The 25,647-nt window shown below is 39.3% G+C and overlaps 1 protein-coding gene across 4 annotated transcripts in view; it reads left to right on the plus strand.

Annotated features, from left to right (window-relative positions):
- The window catches only part of dennd6b (DENN/MADD domain containing 6B), a 108,087-nt gene that overhangs the window by 67,886 nt on the left and 14,554 nt on the right, over positions 1-25,647 (plus strand). For 3 of the 4 annotated variants that reach the window (XM_072562730.1, XM_072562732.1, XM_072562731.1), the window contains 3 exons: positions 4,808-4,873; positions 13,461-13,525; positions 22,532-22,621. In XM_072562730.1, the coding sequence (XP_072418831.1) occupies positions 4,808-4,873; positions 13,461-13,525; positions 22,532-22,621 (221 nt within the window). Of the gene's footprint in view, positions 1-4,807; positions 4,874-13,460; positions 13,526-14,164; positions 14,196-14,551; positions 14,631-22,531; positions 22,622-25,647 lie in introns of all 4 variants that reach the window. The other variant, XR_011955305.1, reaches the window with a different exon arrangement.

Raw genomic sequence — 25,647 nt, forward strand, 5'->3', positions numbered from 1 at the left:
TCCAAACATAATATTTAGGAACACTTGAATTGTCTCTCAAGCTCGTTCTGACAGTCAGATAATGGCTGATCTATATGTTAACTCCATTTACTGAATTTCTCTCCAGATTCTTTGATATTCTTTATGAACAAATCATTCTTCATCTTAAAAATTCTGATTGTCTCCCAACATCCACAGAGATCTTAAGGGAAGACACTTCTAGATTTTATTTACCTGTGAGTGAAAGTTTGCTGCTAAGTTTTACTCCTGAAGAGCATAGCTCTAATTTTAAATTTATACCACCTTGTTCTAAATATTCCGACTAGAAAAAATATTTATTTCTATCTAACCTATTAAACACTGTGGTAATGTCAGGCTTTGCAATTAGTCCATTTGTTAGCCTTCTGAAATCCAGGAAAGACAAACAACATTTCTGCATACACTAAGGCTTACATTTTCCTTCACAAGGTATGATGCCCAAAACTAAATGCAGTAATAACTCAGTCCAATTTAAAGATGACATAGGGTCGATATCAAATCATTGCTCCTTTAACGAGAGAAGTAATCGGGATAAAAGCAAAATACTGTGGATGCTGGAAATTGGAAACAAACACAAAATATACTGGAGAACCTTAGTAGGTCTGGCAGCATCTGTGGAGAGAGAACAGTTAGCATGTTGAGTCTGGTATGACTTTTTTCAGAATTGAAAGGTAGAAAATAGATGCAGGAGTAGGCTGTTGTCCTTTGAGTCTGCACCAACATTCAATATGATCATGATTGATCATGCGATCTCACTATCCCGTCCCTGCTTTGTCTCCATAACTCTTGATTTCTTTAGCTGCAAGGGCCATGTCTAGCTCCCTCTTGAATATACCTAATGACTGGCCCCAACGCCCCAACAGCTGCTTATCAGAGAGAATTCCACAGGTTGCAAAACTATTGGTGAAGAATTTCTTCCTGAATGACTTACCCCTTATGTTTAGACTTTGAACCTCAGTTCTGGATGTCCCCAATGTCGGGAATATTCTTCCCACGTCTAGCCTGTTCAGTCGAATCAGGATTTCATATGTTTCTATGAGATTCCCCTCATTCTTCTGAATTTCATTGATTACAAGCCTAGTAGATCCAGTGTTTCCTCACATCTCAGCCCTGTCATCCCAGGAATCGGTCTGTTGAACCTTCACTCGACTCCCTCCATAGCAAGAATGTCCCTTCTCAGACTAAGAGACTAAAACTGTACACAATACTCAGGGTGTGGCCTCACCAAGGGCCTGTATAACTGCAGCAACACATCCTTACTTTGATACTCAAATGAATCTCACTATGAAGGCCAGTATGCCATTAACTTTCCTCAGCACCTGCTGCATCTACATGCAGCAGGTGAATGTTCCACCACGACACCCAGATCTTATTGCACTCACCTTTTTCCAAAAATCCTACCATACAGATAATAATCTGTTGTCTTGTTTTTGCAACCAAAATAGATAACCTTACATTTATCCACATTGGCTGAGTAGGCAAATACAATACATTCTGTCCAAGTCACCCTACAGCCTCTTAGCATCCTCCTCGCAGCACACACTGCCACCTAGCTTAATGTCATCTGCAAATTTGGAGTTAAATCATTAATGTATGTTGTGAACAGCTGGGGTGCCAGCACTGAAGCCTGTGGCACCCCACTCATCACTGCTTGCCAGTCTGAAAGGGCCTGGTTTATTAAAACTGTCTGCCAACCAGTTCTCTCTTCATGTCAATACATTACCTCCGATACCATGAGCATTAATTTTCCTTACTAATCTCTTGTATGGAACCTTGTCAAAAAGCCTTTTGAAAGTCCAGATACACAACATATACTGATTCACCCTTGTCCACTCTACTGGTCATACCCTCAAAAAAGAAATCCAGAAGACTGTCAAACATGACTTCCTTTTAGTGAACCCATGCTGAGTAGAACTAATTCTCTCATCGCTTTCCAAATTATTCCAGTTATTACATCCTTAATAATTGACTCCAGCATTTTCCCCACCACTGATGTCAAGCTAACAGGCCTATAATTACTCATTTTCTCTCTCCCTCCTTTTTTAAAGATTTGTGGTTACATTAGCTACCCTCCATTCCATTGGAGCTCTTCCAGAGTCTGCAGAATGCTAGAAAATAATCACTAATGCGTCCACTATTTCTAAAGCCATTCCCTTAAGTACTCTGGGATGCAGAGCATCAGGCTGTGGGGACTTATTGGCTTTTAATCCCTTCAATTTCCCAATATCATTTCCTGACTAGTAAGAATTTCCTTTCAGTTCCTCCTTTATGTTTGATCCTCACTTTCCCCTAACATTTCTTTAAGGGTATTTGTGTCCTCCTTAGTGAAGACCAATCCAAAGTACTTGACCCACTGGTCTGTCATCTCTTTGTCCATTATGAATTCATCTGATTCTGATTGCAAGGGACTTGCATTTGTCTTCACCAATCTTTTTCTCATCACCTATCTATAGAAGCTTTTGCAGTCTGTTTTTATTTTTTCCAATAGTTTACTTTCGTATTCTATTTTCCCTTTCTGAATTAAGCCCTTTGTTGTCCTTTGCTGTATTTTAAGTTTCTCCCAGTCCTCAGATTTGCTGCTTTTTCTGGCCAATTTATATGCTCTCCTCTTTAACCCTGATTTCCCTTGTTAGCTATGGTCAAGCCACCTTCCCTGTTTGACTTTTATGCCAGATACGGATATACAATTGATGAAGTTCATCCATGTGTTCTTTAAGTGTCTGCCATTTCCTATCCACCATAAACCCCTTAAGTATTCTTTGCGAGCTTACTCTTACCAATGCATGCCTCAAACCATCAAAGTTAGCTTTCTTTCAATTCAGGACCTTAGGTTCAGATTTAATTGTGTCACTCTCCATCTTAATGAAGAATTCTACCATATTATGTCCACTTTTTACCCCCAAAACATCTTGCACTATAATGTTGCTAATTAATCCTCTCTCATTACACAATATCCAGTCTAGGATAGCTTAGTCTCTAGTTGATAAGGGTTAGAAAATGGTGGTTGTTATACTTTTGACAGAAGTGAGAGAAGAGCAAAGGGAATAAATTTTGTGGAGGCCCAGTACAAGAGACAAGGGTTGTTAATTGGCTTGAAAGAAAGTAGACTTATAAAATGGGTATATAAATTAAGGCCTGGAAGGCTGAAAATGGGTCCTCCTGGCTGAAAGCAAAGTACAAAAAAACTTTTGAAGGGCGATGAAAAGAATGCAGGACAGATGTGAGGAGATTAGATATAAAGTTGTGAAATTCATTACTAAGTACTAGAAGCTGGAAAGTGCCTCAGTGGAAAATGAACTGTTGTTCTTTGAATTTGTGTTGTACTTTGGCACCCCATTGGAGTACGTCTCGAACAGAAATGTTAGCATGAGAGTATGGTGGTTTATTGCAATGAGAAGGAACTGGAAGGTCAGGGTCATTCCTACAGACAGTAGAGATCTTCGACAAAGTAGCCACTCAGTGTGTTTAGTCTCACTTGTGAGCAGCGAATACAATAGACTAAATTGAAAGAAGTACAAGTATAAGAGCAATTCATCTTGAAAGTCTGTTTAGGGTCTTGGACAGTGTGGAGGGAGGAGATGAATGGGCAAGTGGTGCACTTTCTGTGATTATATAGGAAGGTGCTATTAAGGAATTGGGAACTGTTGAGAGTGATGGAAGAGTGGATAATGTCACACAGAGAACAGTCTCTACAGAATACTAACAGTATAAGGGACGGATAAATGTTTGGTGGAGGCGGCATCCTGCTGGAGATGGCAGAAATGATGGAGGGTGATTCTTTGAATGTGGGGACTAGTTCAGGTGGAAAGTGAGGACAACCCTATTGTTCTAGAAAGCTTTAGGATACTGCTGAGAGCTGTGTAATGAGGATAGTATGCAAGTCAAATGACACCAGGATTTATTTTTGAAGAGAGATCCTGGCACAATTTTCATGGCTAAGAACATTTGATAGAGATTTTAAAAAGAAATTATGAACATTTTGACTGAGGTGATTAAGGAAAGGCTATTTGTTTTGTTTATGATGAGTGACGTGGAATTACCAATTTAAGATTATCTCAGGGGAATGTTAGGCTTGCAAAAGTTTTCCATGTTGAGACTACAAAATTTATTTTGTATTGAGTAGGTGAAACGATATTAGATTAACATTTAAGTGAAGAAGAGTGCACATCTTTGGGTAAAGGCAAAATACAAAATCAGTTTTTGGACTGCCCTAATAATTAACACAAGAAAACACCTGTACTTCCATAGAAACAAATTCCATAAACTTATCAAATGCGATGAAGCTAATTTCCCATTTTTCAGCTAAATTGGAGCTGACCTGTAGTAATCAAGGAACCCAAATCTTTAATACATTTAAGAACCAAATGTAGCACTTTTGTAACTCTCGACTGGCTCATTATCCTGTTATGAGATGACTAGCATTTAGTTATTGTGGTTTGATCAAGTATTCTACAAGCAGGAAGCCTATTTAAATAAGGGGACTTTACATCTACAAATTCAGCCAGTCATCCTTATATCATTTGTTGCCAAAGGAATTCACTTGAGCTGTCAGCTTGTTCCAGTTTGCAAGTATAGAACATGGGCTACTTTCTGTCCCATGTCTTTTTCTGTCTGAGCTGCGCTTCTGCTGCTGTTCTGTACATGCTTCAAGCTTGTATAGTTTTACAGTCTGTCACATACATTCTCATTGATACACTATAACTTCAACTGAGTTCATACTTAATAGGTTTTTGAATTCCCTTTGAAACATAACCTGTAACTTGGCAATCTCATTCTGATTTTTTTTCAGGTGATTTACCCAAGCAAATTAAAGCGAAGAAACTGATGAAGCTTAAAACACTAGACACAAAACCAGGTACTGGAGGTCTCCTTTTAAACCATAAGAAATAGGAACATGAAGAGATCATTTGGCCCCTCAACTTTTCTGCCACTTAATTGGACCATGGCTGATCCGACACCCCTCACATTCACTTTCCTGCCGTTTCCCCATAACCCCTGACTCCCCTACTGATCAAGAATATGTCTCAGCCTTTAATTAATATACAAGGACTCTGCCTACACAGCTGTCTGTGGCAAGGAATTCCAAAGTCGCTGAACTCTCTGATAGAGGAAATTCCTCCTTATCTCATTGTAAAATTGGTGTCTCTTAATTCTGAAGCTGTGACCTTTGGTCCAAAGTTCTCCCTTGAGTGAAAATATCCCCTCCAATATTTACCCTGTCAAGACCCTTAAGAATTCTATGTTTCCGAATGGAATCCTTAAGTCATTTTCAGCTTATTAGACTGTAGAAAGATAACTTTCTATTCTCAGAAGTTTCTGAAAGTTAAGATGAAGGATCATGACAGACATTCACTGACCTTTCACTTTTTAAAAAATGAGTTCAAATTCAGTCCAGACAATAAAGATTACCTCCTGATGATGATTGGGTGGCGCAGTGAGGCAGACATGATCTAACAATATCTCACACTTCTCTGATTGGTTTGATTTCTCTTTTGAGGATTTTGTAATTGAACCAACAGGAAATAAGAGGGTTGAAAGACATGATTCATAAAAGTTGTGAAAGATAGATTCGGCAAGAGATTAGTAACTCTTCCAGCACTTTCAAGATGCAGTAAGAGGAATTCTCATCTTGAGATAAATAAGTCAGATAAAAATCTCAACAACTGAAACTTTGAATGATAATAATAAGAAAGCAATTGCATTTAACATTAAGTCAAAGAACGATACAGCGCAGAAGGCCATTTGGCTGATCATGTCTGCATGTTCTTTAATAAAGTAACCCAGTTAATGCCACTGCCTTGCTTTTCCCCCTTAGTCCTGTAAATCTTTCCCTCAATTATTTAATCCCATTTTCAGCTGTGATTGAAGTTGCTTCCATTATCATTTAATTTTGTGCACTTCTATCATTATGTTTATCTGCTTTTTTCCCCTTTCATAAATCACCTCTAGTTTTCTTTTCCCCCAATCACCTTAGATCTGTATCCTTGATTCACAATCCTTCTAGTGAAAACAGTTTCTCTATCAAAGCCCTTCCTGATGTTGGGCACCACTTATCAAATGTCCTTTTAACCCATATTAATTCAAATAGAAAACAATAGTGTCTCCGGCCTCCCTGTGACTGAAGCCTTGCATCTCCAGAAAAGTTCCACTAATATTTCTTTGCAACCCCTCTCAGGCCTTGAAACAAGGTGTGATGTCCAGAATTGGATATAATGCTGCAACTGAGGTCTAACTAGTAAATTCTAAAGGTTTAACATTGCTTCCTTGCTATTGTATTTAATGTCTCTGTTTTATAAATGCAATAAAAATAGGTACAGAGTGTTGCACATTGGTTAAAGAATGGTGGTTTTACATAATGCTATTCAGTTTGAAGAGAAGAAGCTGATTCCAGGAGTACTGATTGATGCAGGTTAAGAGGTTATGAAAGACATCTGAATGTTGACCAACATTACAGTTTGTATCATGACAATCAGAAACTGTTGTTGTTTGACTTGGCCATAGTTTTGAATCTTGCATTCATCTCTGATCACTGAGACAGAAAAGTAAAGTCCCAAGCTCTGGGCGTAATGCAAAACTCTTAGTTTTGACCTCATTTCTATAACAGTAAGGATAAGAAGGTAATACAAAATTAGACTGTTCATTCTTGAAATGACAAATATAACTGGACCTTCTATGATGAAGTTGATCTGAAGTGCTATATTTCTAGTCAAACTATCACTAGCAGGACAGAAGATTATGGGTAAAAACTAGTATTGCACATGTTTAAGAGTACTTCATGTAGACTGAGCAATATTTAGTATGGTTTTCTGGGTAAAGTGGTAAAGGCAGTTGATTGTTATAGTGGAAAGATAAAAAGAGTACCATAATTTCTTGCAGCTGATGTTGGGTGTGACCCCACCACAAAACTCATTCAATAATTAACAAATCCACCCTCTGTAACCAATATCTCAGATTGAAACTGATTGAATAAGTAATTTACATTGTAAACAACTTTGAGATAAGCATCTAAATCTGTAAACTCTTCATTATCACCTCAGTCTACATCGAATATTACCAGTCCAGTCCTGAACCAGTTGGTTATGTCATTGTCACTCCAGACATATTTGAAAATATGCGTAAGCATGTTTCATTAAGAGATCACTTTCATCTATTCCAATCGGTTTGCTCGTGTGGAAGAATATATAGTGTCAAATCAATGTTCTGAGTTGTGAGGTGAGCTGCCTTCTTTTTTTTTATATAGATATTTTTACTAGAAATTTAACATTTTTACAAGTTTACAAAAATAAACAAAACTCTCAAATATAAACATTGATATACAATTAAATCAAATATACAATAGCCAAAATTTAACAAAAGAAAAAATACTGAGAAAGAAAAAAAAAACAAAACTCAACTGTCTACTAATCTAACCTACAACTAACCAGAGTGTATATTTAAGTCTCTTACATGCTCAGAATGTGTTAACATCAAATGTAATAAAACCCATATTCATGCGGGATTCCTCTCCTAAGGGGCCCCAGACCAGCCAGGTTTTTAATCTCAATTAAATAAAAGCCCTTGTTAGGATAGCCGAAATATCTGTATTTATGTAATTCAAGAAGGGCTGCCATATTTTATAAAATAATTTGGTCTTTTGGTGCACCATATTTGTAAGGAAGTCAAGGGGAATACATTCCATAATTAATCTGTGCCAATTTAAAAGTCCAGGGGGGTCCTCAGCCACCCAGTTCACCAAAATATTTTTCCTTGCACAGAAAGCGAGAATAGAAAATAGTCTCTTCCTGTACATGTCCAGGGCGGGAAAGTTCGAAAAGCCCAAAAGGAGAGATACAGGGTCCACTTTAATTTCCGTTCCTAAAATTTCTGTCAGGGTACTTGCTACTTTAATCCAATATCTCTGGATTTTATGACAGGTCCATAGGCAATGTACAAGAGTGCCCACCTCTATTTTACATTTGGGACACATTGGAGATGCTTCTGCCTTAAATTTTGCCAATCGAACCGGTGCTATATGGGCCCTATAAAGTATCTTCAGCAGGATAGCCTGGGTTCTGTTACAGATAGTAATTCTTCTAACGTTTTGCCAAATATCATTCCATGTTTCTATCGAGATTTCTAGTCCCAAATCCTGATCCCATGTTTTAAGCAAATTATCCATATCTCCCGATACTTCTTCATGTCGTAAATGATAAATAGTACTGATGGAAGATACCCCCACTGGTCATAGGACACTACATTCTCTATCTGATTTATAAAGGCTATCTAATAACGTAGTCGTCTTCTGTATATAGTCTCGAATTTGGAAGGAGTTGCCTTCTTGAACAGCTGCAGTCTATGTATTTCGATAAATCCATGATGTAGTTAGGGAAAGAATTTCATGACACAATGGCATTGAAAGAATGGTGATATATTTCTAAGTAAAGATAGTCACTTGAAGGGGAGTTTACTGATCGTAGTGTTCCTATGTATCTGCTATGTTGTCTTTCAAGGTGTTAGTAATCATGCATTTGGAAAATATTGCCTAAGGATCTTTGGCAAATTTCTGCAGTGCATCTTGTATGCATTGTTGATGGAAGTATACATTGTTAGTACTGAGTGTTGGTGGTGGAGGGAATGGATATTTGTGAGTGTGGCACCAATCAAGCAGGCTTCTTGAGCATTGTTCAAACTGCAGTCATCCAACCAGGTGGGGAGTATTCCATCACACTCCTAACTTGTGCTTTGTAGTTGGTGGACAGACTTGGGAAGTCAGGAGGAGAGTTATGAGTAGCAATATTTGAGGCTCTGACCTGTTCTTGTAGACAGTAGATTTATATGGTTTGTCCAGGTCGTTTTCTGGTCACTGGTAATTCCCAGGACGTTGATAGCGAAGGATTCAGTGATGGTAACACCCTTGTATATCAAGGAGCGGTGGTTAGATTGTCTGTAATTGGAGATGGTCATTGTCTTGCATTGTGAATGCTACTTGCTACTAGTCAGCCAAAATCTGGATATTGTCCAGATCTTGTTGCATTTGAACATGGACTGCTTCAGTATCTGAGAAATCATGAATGATGCAGAACATTGTGCAGTAATTGGCAAATATCCTCAATTATGACCTAGTGATGAAAGGAAGGTCATTGATGAAGCAGCTGAAGGTGGTTGTACTGAGAATATTACTCTGAGGAACTGCTGCAGAGATGTCCTGAGACTGAGATGACTGACCTGTAGCAACCACAACCATCTTTCTTTGTGCCAGAAATGACGACCCCTAGCAGATTGCATCCAGTCAATTCTCATTGCTTTTAGCTTGCTAGTGGCCTCATATTCCCCTCACCTATGGAATTTAGCTCCTTTGTCCATATTTGAACCAAAGCTGAAGTCAGGAGCTGAGTGGCAGAATGTCAACTGGTTATTAGTGAGCAGGTTATTGTTGAGCAGCTTTTTGTTGAACTGTTGGCCATGTTTGATTTGTCTTGCTTTTTTTGTGTAGGACGTATCTGGGTAATTTTCCACATTGATGGGTAGAAACCAGTGTTTTAGCCATACTGGAAAAGCTTAACTCGGGATGCAACAAGTTCTGGAGCACAAGTCTTTAATGCTATTGTTGGAATGTTGTCAGGGTCCATGGCCTTTGCAATATCCAGTACCTTCTAACATTTCTTGATAACGTGGGAAATGAATCAAATTTAGAAGATTGTTGCAAATGCAATTTTACGCAAATTTGATGGGATATTTTAGAATCTCATTCTCCAGTAACTTTAGTTGTCCACCACCGTTCATGACTGAATCTGGCAGGACTGTAGAGCATAGATCTGTTTGAATCGCTTATCTCAGTTTATCACTTGCTGCTCATGCTGTTCAGCATGCAAGTAGTCATGTTTTGTAGCCTCGGGTTAATTCTTAGGTATGCTGTTCCTGGCATGTTATTCTGCACTAATCATTGAACCAGGGTTTATCACCTGGCTTACAAAAATAAGAACTGGATGCTGTAAGTTAGAAACAAAAATAGAAATTGCTGGAGAAGTTCAGCAGGTCTGGCAGCATCTGTGGAGAGAAATCAAGTTAGCGTTTTGGGTCAAGTGACCCTTCCTTTCTCCCTATCCAGCCTCTCCTTGTAACTCAAACCTTCCAGTCTTGATAACATTCTTTTCTGCACCCCTTCCAATTTAATAACATTCCTCTTGTAAGAGGGCGACCAGAATTGTACGCAGTCCTCCAAATGTAGACTCGCTAATCTCTCAGCTCCTGTACTCAATGCTCTGACCAATGAAGGTAGGGGTGCCAAATGGCGGCTTCTTCACCCTGTCTACCAGTGATGTTGTTTTCAAAGAATTAAGTACCTGCATCTCTCGGTCTCTCTGTTCAAAAACACTTCCCAGACCCCTGCTATTAACTGTGCAAATCCTGTCTTGGTTCATCTTACCAACGTACAGCACTTCACATTTATCGGAATTAAACTCCATTTGCCATTTCTCAGGCCACTGACCCAATTGATCAAGATGGTGTTGTACTCTTTGACAGCCTGCTTAATTATCCACATTAGTGTCATTTGCAGATTTACTAAACATGCTGCTTTATACTCTCATCCTAATCACTTATCTCAATGATGAACAACAGTAGACCCAGCATTGATTTTTGCGATACATTACTGGTCACACGCCTCCAGTCTCTACTACCACACTCTGTTCTCTACCGTCAAGCTATATGCTGGGCCAGATTGCAGATTGTATTGGAGTATGATTCTACTACTGCAATGGCCTGTATCTCTCCATAGATGTTCAGTCTTGATTTGCTAGACCTGTTCAAAGTCTGTCTCATTTAGTATGTTGTGCAACCCTATCATAATAATGTAAGGGCTGGACTTTGTCTCCATAAACATTATGCAGTGGTTAAACTTACCGATGCTGACATGGACATATGCATCTACCAGAGGCAGATTGATGAGAATGAGGTCAAGTATGGTTTTCCCTCTTGGTTCACTCACCACCTGATGCAGATCCAGTCTATAGCATGTCTTTTAGGAGTCAACCACTCTCAGTAGCACTGCCACTAATCCATATGGTGGAAATTGAAATTCCCCACTGAGACTATATTCTGTGCTCTTGATACCTTCAGTGCTACGGGAAGCTATGTAGTGATCAGCAGGAGATTTCGTTGTCCATGTTTCACCCGATGTCATGAGACTTCATGGTGTCCAGAGTTGATGTTGAGGGCTCCCAGGGCAGCTCCCTCCCAACTGTGCCATCACCTCTGCTTGCCTGTCCTGCTGGTGGAACAGGATGGTGATGGTATCTAGAACATTGTCTATAAGGTATGATTTCATGAACATTCTCAATTGTGAGATTGCTCTCCCAATTATTGCACAGGCTCCCAAATGTACACAAGGACGCCTTTGCATGGTCAACAAGGCAGTTTTTTTCTGATGCCTGAACAGATAGATGCCAGTTGGCCTATCCAGTTTCTTTTATATTTAATCACTTGTTTATGATTGTTCCTTAATGGGTTGCTAGGCAATTTCAGAGGACAGTTAAAACTCTACCAAATTGTCGTGGATCTGAAGTCACATGTCGATTAGACCAGGTAAGGATGGGCTTTTCCGGCAATCAACAATGATGTTTCATAATTGTCATTAGACTCTTAATTCTAGATTTTATTAAGAGTGGCTCATTTACACTTGCCAGAAACAACATCTATTCATAGGCAACTTTCTCTGAAGATAAGTCATACGTTAATTGCCAATTCAGATCCAAGCCAATTGATATGGCCTGTAGCTCCGTTCCCAAACAATCATTGCAGTGAATTCTTCAAATGGACTGTTGATGTCAAGGCAGATGTTAATGGTGTAGTCTAGTAGTAAGATTGCAAAATTATTAATCAAATGATCCAGGTAATTATCTGGGGATCACGGTTTGATTCCCGCTATGGGAGATGGTAGAATTCAAAATCAATAAAAATCTGGAAGTAATATCTAACGATGAACATGACACCACTGAAAATTGTCAGGAAAAAACTATCTGGTTCATTAATATCCTTTTAGGGAAGGAAACTGTCACCTTTACCTGGTCTGGCCTACATGTGACTTCAGACCCATAGCAATGACTTAATACTCTTAACTGTTCATAGGGCGATTAATCTAGCCAGTAGCATCCGCAATCCTGTGAATGAATTTTTAAAACTTGGTTTGCCCATTGGGATTTCGCAAGCTATCTCCTCTATTATCAAGTGACTGCTTTTATATAGCCCATTACTAAAAGGACATTCCGTTGATATTTCAATTACCACAATGTTGGTATTTTCTTATCACTGATTTTATCATTGACATATTCTTCCCCATTGTCCATGAGAAATGTATCCTCTATGCCCAGTTTGGTCTGTATCCATTCCATCACATTTATCACTAACCTCTTTCATAACTTTAGTTATCGTCCATTGCTTCAATATTGTTTTGATAGGATATTTTAACCTGTGAGAAGTTGAAGGCAAACTACTGCTGTAGTTGAGAGAGTCATCTATTTTCATTTAAAAGTTTATCGGTTGGTCTCAGTAACACTTGCTTAATATTTTGATTTTAGGTTCTTTTTAGAGGAATATAATAATGCTCAGGCTGTAAATCTGCTGACTTCCCAAAAACAATTGCTTTCTTCCATGTTGAATCTCACTGGGGTAGTGTGCTGGAAATCAAGCCCTACTACTGTGGCTGACACAAAAATTAAAGACTTTGAAAAGTATGCAGGATTCCCTGATTTGCCTTTCTATTAGACCATGGTTTACAGTAAGTATAAGCCATGTTTCTGTACTTGACAAAAATTATGATTTATTACAGAAAAATAAATTCTTGCTGCGGGTAAACAGTTATGATCTGTTGACGTGAACTCTCCTAGTTCAAAATCTAGTCCTTTACAAATGTCCCCAACATACACACAGTTTAAAAGAAAAAAGTGTTATGGACAGAGGGAAAGACTTGGAAGGCAGATCAATGGTTCCTGTCCATTGAGGTAACTCTTCTGGCTTTTTGAAACATACTGCTCCTGATATTAATCTCCAAGTACTTTCTTTAGCATGCAAGAGGCGTAACAAAAATGGTTCACACTTTGATTTACTGGTTTTGTAAGAAAACCTCTTACAATAATTGCTAACAGGACATGAGGTGCTTTTTTGCTGCAAAGAAGGAGGCCAACTCTTTCCCTTTTGAAGGAGTTTTTAATCAAACATTCATGTGCCCAAGCTGTTCAGCTACCAAAAAGCTAGTTGCACAGTTGTTGAGAAGCAGAAGGCCTTTATCATCACCAACTGGTCCATATTTCACAGAAGACTGTGCTACTTCTTGCTGGCCAAGTCTCCATTCACACTCAGCAGCTTGCTCTATCTCATCTGTAATTAGACTTTGCTGATGGCTTCTCCCTCAAAGAAAATGAATAAAAATAATTTAAAACAAATTTTCTCTTTTTTTTTCTCAATAGGTATCTACACGTCTTACAAAACATTTCTGCACAAAGACAAGACATTTATTAAACGGCTTTTAAAGGTAAATCATAATTGTTTTAATTTGAGACCAAGTTAAGGATCTTGGCATATATCCTGGTTTGCTTCACTATCATCTCTCTAATCTAGAAAGTGCTGAGGTCGATGGTGTTCATCTAACTATGATATAGAATCATAAGACATAAGATAAAAGGAAGATACACAGACACTGCGGTGAAAGTTTATTATTTTTGGGAACTTGGATTGTAAAGTAGAAGTAAGTAGGGTTTTAGTTTTCTGTGTTGCTCAAACATAGAATCACAAAATATTTGGAACTGTGAGCTAAAGACAGCATTTATAAAAATAATGAATGTTAGAATAGAGTAATACTTCACTGGAATTGTATGTCTGTAAAGAATATTGCTAGAAAAACAAGTTGATTTTAGTTTTTATAAAATCTTTTCAAAATGTCTTGTATGTAGTTTTGTTTTTTTTGTATAATAAACTTATGCTGATTTGTTAAAAGTAAAGTGACAGCCTCATGTTAATATGCTTAGTGACTGACGATGTGGGAACCAAATCGGAAAAATCAAACTTAAGGTCTCTAAAATCAGATATCACTCTGAAATCTGAACCAATAGCTTTCAATTTCTTTGAAAGAGTTGCTTAAACAACCTGTTATAAATTGTGATTTATTTTTCAGGTGCTTCATTATTGTTTGGCACATTCTGACAGTGAGGGCAAAGTTTACATATATTTCTCTGCTATTTTTCACACCCACATGAAAATTTCCTTTTCCATCTCCTCGTTCTGACTGTAATTTCTATTGTGTATAGAATATTTGTGGCAGAACCTTTCTAGTCTGCTAATTCGCGTGGCTCCTCTTTCTTTTTGTATTGTTTTGTAGTATTCACTTTAGAATTGACTCATAGTATTTTAAGCTTCAGTTTAATTTTCTGTTCATCAAAGATAATTTAGCTTTTATGCAATTAATTTACTATTTATGCAAGTATGCTTCATTTCTACCCTGATCATTTCCTGTTTGAAAGTTTTCCTTTTATAAGTGCACTGTCTAATTTTCTATCATTAGACAGAGGAATTAAATGCCATAAGAGAAGAGAGAATAGCTGTTCTTCCATGAAGGCAACTTTCAAACAGTGTGATGAAAGGTGTGTGATTTATATATATATTAATCATTTTTTGTTAGAATTGAGGTTTAATGACATATGGGCATTACTCTACTCTATTTTAGTTTGAAGTTGACCAGAACAGTTTTTCAGGATCCAGGATATTAAACCAATATGTATCAGAGAGTAATCACTGAAAGTCTTCAGGACCTTTAATGGATATTTGTTTATATTGTAGGGTTATGATAGAGAAAAAGCATTGTTGGACGTTGCTTACTTTTGGCTTTAAAATAAAGTTTTGATTTTAGCTTAGAATAAACCTAAACAATGGAAAAGCTTTTGGGCAGTTCACAGGAGATCTGACTTAAGTTAGATGTAGGTATGGGCTTTCTTATAAAAAGGAGATTGTTCAGACAATAAAGAAATAAATTAACTCTGTATAGTTTATGAAAACTTTACAGATCAGGAGTGTTGGCTATGCAAAGCTGAGAAAGTCTGAGATCTCTACTGTGTGAGGATTCAAGGAAAAGGCTTCATAGCTCATAGGACAGGAACTGAGGAAAGAAAAGTTAAATTAATCTCTAGATTGGATGGGAAAGGATTGTTTTTTGCGTAATTGTAAAGTAATGGTTTGTTTTGGGTCCACCTCTAAAGAGAAGTCACTGAACCTCCTGAGATTTTCTAGCAATTTGTTTGTTTCAGATTCCGAGCATCCACAATTCTTTTGTTATTTTCTCTGGAGTACTATGAGCAATTTTGGTAAGGAAAGATATTATTTGATTGGAAGCAATTGACAGAAGGTTCACTTCGATAATCCCTGTTATGGGGTGATTGTCTTACGAGCAAACATTAAACAGGCTGGGATGCTACTCACAGGAATTTAGAAGAATGGGAGATACTATTGTGGGTATAGCCTGTCAGGGTAAAGTAGTAGCAGAAGGCAGGTCATTAGCAGCACAACAAGCTCTGCTTTAAAGCAGGGTATAGTGAAGTCCAAGTGAGCAATTGTGACTGAAAACTCTCTAGTCTAAGCTGCAGCTGCAAGCAAGATTCCAATATGGTGTTTTGCCTCCCAAGTGCCAAGGTCAATTATGTCTCGGATGAGTTAAGCAAATTCTCAGAGGAGAGTGAGCAGCTGGAGGTCATTGTACAGAATGGTACCAAATATATAGGTAGGAAAAGGGATGAGGTCTTGATGAGTAAATATAGGGAGTTAGACAGGAGGTTAAAAAGTAGGACCTCCAGGGTAGTAATCTCTGGATTACTCCCAGGTCAAGTGAGAGAATGAAAAGGAGGATTGGGCACATTAATGCATGGCTAAGGAGCCGCTGCAGGGGCAGGGATTCGGATTTTTGGATCATTAGGATTTCCTCTGGGGACCAGTACAAGATGGAAATGTTGTACCTGAACTACTGGGGTCCAATATCCTGGCAGAGATATTGGCTAGAGCTTACTCGGGAAGGTTTAAATTAGTCTGGCAGCTGGGTGGGCCCTCAGCAGTCGTGAGACAAGAGAAATGTTGAGACTGGTACAGATGTTAGAGAGAGCAAGTTAAATAGGCAAGATAGACAAGAGCATGGCAGGGAAGGAGAGAAGAGTGATGAATTAAAATGCATTTAGTTCAATGCAAGAGGCCTAACAGGAAAGGAAGATGAACGCAGGGCGTGGATGGGAAGATGAGACTGGGATATCATAGCTATTTCAGAAACGTGGCTGAGGGGGAATCAGGATGAGCAGCTCCATGATCTGGGGTACAGATGCTAGAGGCAGGATAGAACGGGAGGCACTCCGAAAAAATCACAGCAGTACTTAGAGGATATTCCTGGGAGATTGTCCATTGAAGCAATATGGGCAGAATTCAGATATAAGAAAGAGGTTTTCACTTTGAAATTGTAATGTAGGTTTCCCCCAGTCATCAGCGGAAAATTGAGGAGCAAATCCGTAAGGAGATCACACCTGTAAGAATACTGGGTTGTAATAGGGAGTTTTAACTTTGCAGACATAGACTGGGACTACAATAGTGTTAAGGGTTTGGGTGCAAAGGAGTTTAAATGTGTTCAAGAAAACTTTCTCAATCAATATGTAGATGCTCTGACTAGAGGAGTGGCAAAACCCAACCGCCTTTTGGGGAATAAGGCAGGGCAAGTGACTGAGGTGTTAGTGGGAGAGTACTTTGGGACCAGTGACGATAATTCTATTGGTTTTTAAATAGTTAAGAAGAATAGGCCTGGTGCTCAAGTTAAATTTCTAAATTGGGGCAAGGCCAATTATTGATGGTATTATATAGGAACTTTCAAAAGATGATTGAGGGAGGCTGTTCACAGGTCAAGGGATGTCTGGTAAGTAGGACACTTTCAAAAGTGAGTTAACGGGAATTCAGTGCCTGCATGTTCCTGTTAGTGTGAAGGGCAAGGCTGGCAGGAGTAGGGAACACTGGATGACCAGAAATATTGAGGTTCTGGTCAAAAAAAAGGAGACACATGTCAGGTATAGATAAGCTAGGACCAAGTGAATCCCTTGGAGTGCAATCCCAGAATGTACATGTATTTGGAAAGGCAAGGACTGATTAGGGATAGTCTTTGTGCATGAGAAATCATGTCTCACAAACTTGATTGAGTTTTTTGAGGAAGTAACAAAGAGGATTGATGAGGGCAGAGCGGTAAATGTAATCTATGTGGACTTCAGTAAGGCGTTCAATGAGGTTCCCCATGGGAGACTGGTTATCAAGGTTAGATCTCACTGAATACAGGGAGAACTAGTCATTTGGATACAGAACTGGCTCAAAGGTGGTGGTGGAGGGTTGTTTTTCAGACCGGAGGCCTGTGACCAGTGGAGTGCCAGAAGGATCAGTGCTGGGTCCTCTACTTTTTGTCATTTACATAAATGATTTGGATGCGAGCATAAGAGGTACCGTTAGTAAGTTTGCAGATGTAGTGGACAGCGAAGAGGGTTACCTCAGATTACAACAGGAGTAGATGGGCCAATGGGCTGAGAGGTGTAGTGGACAGCGAAGAGGGTTACCTCAGATTACAACAGGAGTAGATGGGCCAATGGGCTGAGAAGTGACAGATGGAATTTAATTCGGATAAATGCGAGGTGCTGCATTTTGGGAAAGCAAATCTTAGCAGGATTTATACACTTAATGGTAAGGTCCTAGGGAGTGTCGTTGAACAAAAAGACCTTAGTGTGCAGGTTCATAGCTCCTTGAAAGTGGAGTTGCAGGTAGATAGGATAGTGAAGAAGGTGTTTGGTATGTTTTCCTTTATTGGTTAGAGTATTTTTGGGAGGTCATGTTGTGGCTGCACAGGACATTGGTTAGGCCACTGTTGGAATATTGCGTGCAATTCTGGTCTCCTTCCTATCGGAAAGATGCTGTGAAACTTGAAAGAGTTCAGAAAAGATTTACAAGGATATTGCCAAGGTTGGAGGATATGAAGGGCATGAATAGGGTAAATAAACAAAGTCTTTTCCCTGGGGTTGGGGAGTCCAGAACTAGAGGGCATAGGTTTTGGGTGAGAGGGGAAATGTATAAAAGAGACCTACAGGGCAAAGTTTTCACAGAGGGTGGTACGTGTATGGAATGAACTGCCAGAGGACTTGGTGGAGACTAGTAACATTTAAATTGCAACATTTAAAAGGCATCTGGATGGGTAAATGAATAGGAAAGGTTTGGAGGGATATGGGCCGGGTGCTGGCAGATGGGACTAGATTGGGTTGGGATGTCTGGTCGGCATGGATGGATTGGACCGAAGGGTCTGCTTCCATGCTGTACATCTCTATGACTATGAGTAAGAGGTGTAAGAGTACACTTTAAGGAGAAATCTGGAGGACAAAAAGAGAACATTAGGTAACGTTGGCAGACAGGGTAGTGGACAAGCCAAAGAGATTCCACAAATATATTAAGGGCAAAGGAGTAACGAGGGAAAGAATAGAGCCACTAAAAGATCAACAAGGCTGTTTAGGTATGGAACCACACAAGATGGGCGAGATTCTAAACAAATATTTTGTGTCAGTATTTACCGTGGAGAAAAACATGGAAGCTAAGTAACTCGGAAATAAATAGTGATATTTTGAAAAGATTTTCTGCATTACAGAGAGGTGGTGTTGGAAGTCTTAAAACGCCTAAAAATGGATTAATCACTGGGACCCGATCAAGTGTATCCCAGAACATTACGGGAATCTAAAGAAGAACTTGTGGGGCCCCGAGCAGAGGCATTGACAGCCATAAGTTTGGTGTTGGAAGACTGGAGGGTGGAAAATATTGTGCCATTATTTTAGAGAGACTGCAAGGAAACACCAGGGAACTACAGATTTGTGGGCCTAACATTAGTGGTTGGTAAGTTGTTGGAGGGGATTCTGAGAGATGGGATCTACATGCATTTGGAAAGGCAAGGACTGATAGGGATAGTCAGCATGGCTTTATGCATGGGAAATTGTCAGTTTGGCCCCACACTGCATTGGGTAGCCCGAAGTGTAACAGTTAGTTTCAGTTGATTTGCCCTTTTTAGAGAGGAGGTGCAAATTGGAATTCTAGGTTGAACAATGGTTCCAGACAGCTATCTCAGTTCTGTGAATTGTCACAGAGCAATAGAGATGTACAGCATGTAAACAGACCCTTTGGTCCAATTTGTCCATGCTAACCAGGCATCCTAAATTAATCTAGTCTAATTTGACAGCATTTTGCCCATATCCTCTAAACCCTCCCTATTCATGTATCCATCCAGATGCCTTTTAAATATTCTAATTGTAGCAGTCTCCACCACTTTCTCTGGAAACTCATTCTATGCACACACCACCCTCTGCATGAAAATGTTGCCCGTTAGGTCCCTTTTTAAATCTTTCCCCTCTCACCTTAAACCTATGCTCTCTAGTTTTGGACACTGCTACCTTGGAGAGTAGTGCTTGGCTATTCACTCACTCTATGCCGTTCATGATTTTATAAACCTCAACGAGGTGACCACACAGCCTCTGATACTCCTCTGGCTCAAACCCTCCAACCCTAGCAAATTCCTTGTAAATCTTTTCTGACCCCTTTCAAGTTTCACAATATCCTTCCTATAGCAGGAAGACCAGAACTGAATGCAGTATTCCAAAAGTGGTCTAATCAGTGTCCTGTACAGCCTCAACATGACCTCCCAACCCCTATACTCAATGCTCTGACCAATAAAGGAAAGCATACCATCTACCTGGGACTCTACTTTCAAGGAACTACGAACCTGCACCCCAAGGTCTCTTTGTTCAGCAACACTCCCCAGGGCCTTGCCATTAAGTGTAAAAACCCTGTCCTGATTTGCTTTTTCCAAATGCAGCATGTCCCATTTGTCTAAATTAAACTCCATTTGCCACTCCTCGGCCCATTGGCCCATCTGATCAAGGTCCCATTGTATTCTGAGGTAACCTCCTTTGCTGTCATCTAAACCTCCCAATTTTTGCAAACTTACTACAACTTACAGCAAACTTGCTAACTATACTTCCTATGTTCACATCCAAAACATTTATTTCAATGACAAAAAACAGCGGACCCAGCACCGAACCTTGTGACACACCGCTGGTCACAGGCCTTCAGTCTGAAAAGCAACCCTCCACTAACCTCTGTCTCCTACCTTCAAGCCAATTCTGCATCCTAATAGCTAGTTCTCTCTTTATTCCATATGATCTCACCTTGCTAACCAGTCTACCATGTGGAACCATGTCAAACACCTTATTGAAGTCCACACAGATCATGTCCACCACTCTATATTCTCCACAAAACTCATTCCAGCTTCCATTTACCTTTTTGAAAGTTTTGAAAGGTCAAGGGTTTTGTCCAAGGGTTTTTTAGATATTGGAGATTTTTGATCGATTGGTGCAGGGTCCACTGCTGTTTGTCATTACATAAATGATTTTGATGAGAATATAGGAGGCATGGTTAAGTAAATTTGTGGATGACACCAAAATTGGTGGTATAGTGAAGAAGGCTTTCTGAAAGTGTAATGGGACTTTGATCAACTGGGCTAGTGGGCTGAGGAATGGCAGATGGAGTTTAATGCAGATGAAATGTGAAGATTTGCATTTTGGTAAGACAAACCAGGTCACTACTTGCAGAGTGAATGGTAGGGCCCTGGGGAATTGTTGTCGAACAGCTTTCAGGATGCAGGTACATAATTCCTTGAAAGTCATGTCACAGGTAGACTAGGTGGTTAATGAGGTGTTTAGCCTTCATTGGTCAGAGGATTTAGTACAGGAATGTAATGTTATGACTGTAAGACATTGGTAAGGCCACATTTGGAATACTGCGTATAATTCTGGTCACCCTGCTATAGGAAGAATGTTGTTATTAAATTGGAAACGGTGCAGAAAAGAATTACAAGAATATTGCCGAGACTGGAAGGGTTGAGTCACAAAGAGAGACTAAATAGGCTGGGACTTTTTTTCCTTGGAGTGTAGGAGACTAAGGGAGTGACCCTTATAGAGGTTGTAAAATCATGAGGGCATAGATTAGGTAAATAGCCAAGGTCTTTTCCAAGGGTAGGGGAGTCCAAAACTAGAGGGCATAGGTTAAGATGAGAGGGGAAAGATTTAAAAGGTACCTGAGGGCCAACATTTTCAAGTAGAGTGGGTGGGATGTATGTGGAACTAGTTGCCAGATGAAGTGGTAGAAGTGGGTATAATTACAACATTTTAAAATACATTTAGACAGGTACATGATAGGGAAGGTTTTGGTGGGATATGGGCCAAACGCAAGCAAAATGGGACTAGTTCGATTTCAGAATCCTGGTTGGTATGGACGAGTTGTGTCGAAGGGCCTATTTCCGTATTATGTGACTCTGATTTTACCTCATTGAAACATGTAGGATTCTTAAAGGGCTTGACAGGGTAAATACTGAGAGGATATTCCCCTCTTTGGAGAGTCCAGAACAAGAGTCTCAGAATAAGGGGGCACCAATGTAATACTGAGATGAGTAATTTCTTCTGATTGTTAAGGGTCCTCTGAACTCCTTGCCACAGAGAGCCTGGGGCAGAATATTGTGTGTATTTAAGATGTAGGTAGATTCTTGATCAGTGGAGGAATTAAGAGTTATGGGGAAAGAGCAGGCTGTGAGGCATGTTGCATCAGCCATGATCCTATTGAATGGTGAGCCAGCTTAGGGCTGAAATGATGTTCCCCTGTACATATTTCTTATGGCCCTATCTTCTCCAGTACTAAAATTACTGTTACTGTAGACTATTTTTAGAAGGCCAGCATCGTCCTTTATTTTGAGTGTCATTCGTTTTTTTTCCTAATTTGTCTCTACATATTTATATACATCCTTGTTTTTGCTATGTACCACAGCTTATGAAAGCCTACTTCCAAGTAGAGTAACCTTGTTTTGTATTAAGGTGAAAAATGAGAATAGGAATATGAGGTGTTTTTAAAAAGACAATGCAAACAAGATTTTAGTAAATGACAAGCTAATTAAAATTGTAGTTTTCAGAGGAAGAGAATGCAGTAGTACACTAGGGCCTAGAAATAGGGCATCAAGAAAGCAGGTGCATTCAATTTATGGATACAGCCTGCAGTGGTTCAGAAAATGGTTCACCATTTTGTTAAGAGAATTGAAGAATTGGGCATTAAATGTTGACCTCACCAGAGATGCCCATATCCAATGAACAATAAAAGGCTGTGGAAAGAATGCAGTGATGATTTAACCAGGATTGAGAGATTTTGATTATGTGGAGAGATGAGAGAAGCTAAGATTGTTCTTGCAGCAAATTTCTTATGGGTAATTTCATAATATATATTGAAAATAATGAAAAGTTATTATGGATTAAATAAGGAGAAACCATTGCCTTTTGCAGGTAGTATTTTTTCCCAAATTGTAGTCTTCACAGTTACAAAGCATTCAAAAACTATTGCCTAACATTTTTAATCAGAAGAATGTTCTATCTATCAACTAACTTTTGTTATACTCAATTAATTATAGGGTATTCAAAGGAAACGTCCACCAGAAGTGCAGAGTGTCATTGTCCGTCGCCACTTACTGGAACTAACTCAAAGTTTCATTATTCCCCTGGTGAGCAATTTGTTCCTCTTTGAGGTGGACAGGGAAAAGTTATTGGGATTTATTCAAGTCTTTTAACTGTGTTTTCTAAATTTGGGGTTCCAAATGTACTGTTCATAGCCTAACAAAGAATGGGTTTAAAATTACAGAACCAAGATATGCCAATCCTAGTAATCTGGAATAAAAAGAGAAAATGCTGAAAATAGTCAGCCAGTTTAGCAGCATTCCAAAGAGCAAAGCAGAGTTAATGTTTCATGCCACTTACCCCTCATTAGAAACTGGAAGTACTTGGAGATATAATAACTTTTAAGCAAAGCAGAAAAAGAGGCAGATGTTGGGACAAAGATTAAAAAGGAAGTCTATGATGGATGTAGGTTTGTTCGCTGAGCTGGAAGGTTCATTTTCAGACATTTTGTCACCATACTAGGTAACCTCATCAGTGAGCCTCCAGATGAAGCACTGGTGGTGTAGCCCAATTTCTATTTGTGTTTGGATTTCCTTGGGTTGGTGATGTCTTTTCCTGTGGTGATGTCATTTCCTGTTCTTTTTCTCAGGGGTGGTAAATGGGATCCAATTCAATGTGTTTGTTGATCGAGTTCCAGTTGGAATGCCATGCTTCTAGTAATTCTCGTGAGTGTCTCTGTTTGGCTTGTCCTAGGATGGATTTGTTGTCCCAGTCAAAGTGGTATCCTTCCTCATCTGTATGTATGGATACCAGTGACAGTGAGTCATGTCTTTTTGTGGCTAGTTGATGTTCATGTATCCTGGTGGCTAGTTTTCTGCCTGTTTATCCAATGTAGTGTTTATTACAGTTCCTGCAAGGTATTTTGTCAATTACATTAGTTTTGCTTGTTGTCTGTATAGGGTCTGTACCCAAACAAGAGACAAAAATGTCCAGAAGCCCTAGCCACTCACCCCTACATCAGAGATATCGCAGAAATGACTTCCAGACTACTCAGACCCCTTGGCATCATGGTAGCCTACAAATCCACCAACACACTAAAACAGCAGCTAAGGAACTTCAAAGACCCTACTGGACCAACAGCAGAAAACTAGCCACCAGGGTACGCGAACATCAACTAGCCACAAAAAGACATGACCCACTCTCACTAGTATCCTCACATCCAGATGAGAAGGACACCACTTCGACTGGGACAACAAATCCATTTTAGGACAAGCCAAACCGAGACATGCACGAGAATTCCTAGAAGCATGGCATTCCAACTGGAACTCGCTCAACAAACACATTGACTTGGACCCCATTTACCACCTCTGAAAAAAAGTGAGGAACTGACATCACTATAGGAAATGACGTCACCACAGGAAAATACATCACCAACCCAAGGAAACCCAAACACAAATAGAAAGCAGGCTACACCACCAGTGCTTCATCGGAGGCTCACTGATGATGTTACGTAGTATAGTGAAGAAATGTCTGAAAACGAACCTTGCAGCTCAGTGAGCAAAACTACATCCAGAACCTCAACCTGAGCTACAAATCTTCTCGAAACTCACAAAGTCTATGATATGAGGGAAGATATTTATACCCCAGCATAGTGCATGTATTTGTTTCTTTTGCTCATCCTATCATTTTGCATTGTGCTATCAATCCCTTCAGTCATTTGATCACTCCTATCTTTCGACCTGTCACATACTTTCCATTTTGTTCTTTCTTCCCAAACTATCCCCCAACCTCTACATAACCCCATGTCCTTTTGTTGACTTGCTTAAGTTTTGTTAGAGACACAAAATTTTTCAGACACAGCATAATTGAACTGGAATGTTATCTGTTCCCTTTTCACAAATGCTGATACATTTCTATCATTTTCTGTTTTATATTAATAACATGCGTGCAGGCATGTATAATGACATCGTTAATCTTTTCTCCCAACTCCACAGTGTTTTTCCTTCCATAAGAACTAGGATCAGGAGGAGACAATTCAGCCCCTCAAGCATGCTCCACCATTCAGTATGATCATGGCTGATCTGACCTTGATCACAATGCTACTCCACTCCCCATAACCCTTTGATTCATTACCAATTAAAAATCTATCTCACTCCTCAAATTTGCTCAATGTTCCAACATTCACCACACTCTGGATTAGTGAATTCCACTGATTCATGACCCTCTGGAAAGTTAATTCCTCATGTTTGATTTAAATTTGCTACCCCTTAATTGTAAAATTGACCTCTCTTTTGAGATGTTTTCCTTTGTGAAACAATTGTCCCCTATTTTGTCAATCTCCTTTAACATCTTACATACCTGAATTTGATCTCCTCTTGTTGTTCTAAACTCCAGACAGTATCGGCTCAAACTGCTCATTGTTGCTGCTTGTTACAAATCCATTACCTCTAGAGGTAATCTGGTGAACCTCATTTGAATTGCCGCCAATGCAGCTGCATCCCTTCACGAGAGGGGATCGAAATTGTAAGCACCACTCCAGGTGTAGTATCACTAATGTTTTGTACATTTGCAACAACACTTCCCTACTTTTACACTCTATTCCTTTAGTAATAAAGGCCAAAGTACCATTTGCCTTGCTTATTACTATACCTGCATACTAGTTTTCTACAGTTCATGCACGGGGTCACCCAGATCCCTTTGCACTAAGGCACTCTGAAGTTTCTCTCCATTCAGATAATAAATTGCCTTTCTATTCTTCAGATCAAAATGGATACCCTCACACTTTTACCAACATTAAAGTCCTATGCCAAATTTTGGCCCATTCATCTAACTTATCCTTATCCATTTGTAACTTTTGTTATTTCTTCATTGCATTGTACCTACCAATCAATTTTGTTATCTACAAATTGGCTGTAGTGCCTTCTGTCCCTGCATTAAAGTTGTTATTTAGATTGTAAACAGATGGGGTCCAAGGACTGAACTCTGCATACCACCAGGTGCATTTTGCCAACTAGAAATAGACTCGTTGTTTTCTGTCTGTTAGCAAATTCTCTATCCAAGCTAATAGATTACCTCGACCCCATGTGGTCCTGTCTTGTATACTAACCTTTTATGTGGTACCTTATCAAATGCC

Source organism: Chiloscyllium punctatum, chromosome 44 (assembly GCF_047496795.1).
Source record: "Chiloscyllium punctatum isolate Juve2018m chromosome 44, sChiPun1.3, whole genome shotgun sequence".
Taxonomy (NCBI): Eukaryota; Metazoa; Chordata; class Chondrichthyes; order Orectolobiformes; family Hemiscylliidae; genus Chiloscyllium; species Chiloscyllium punctatum.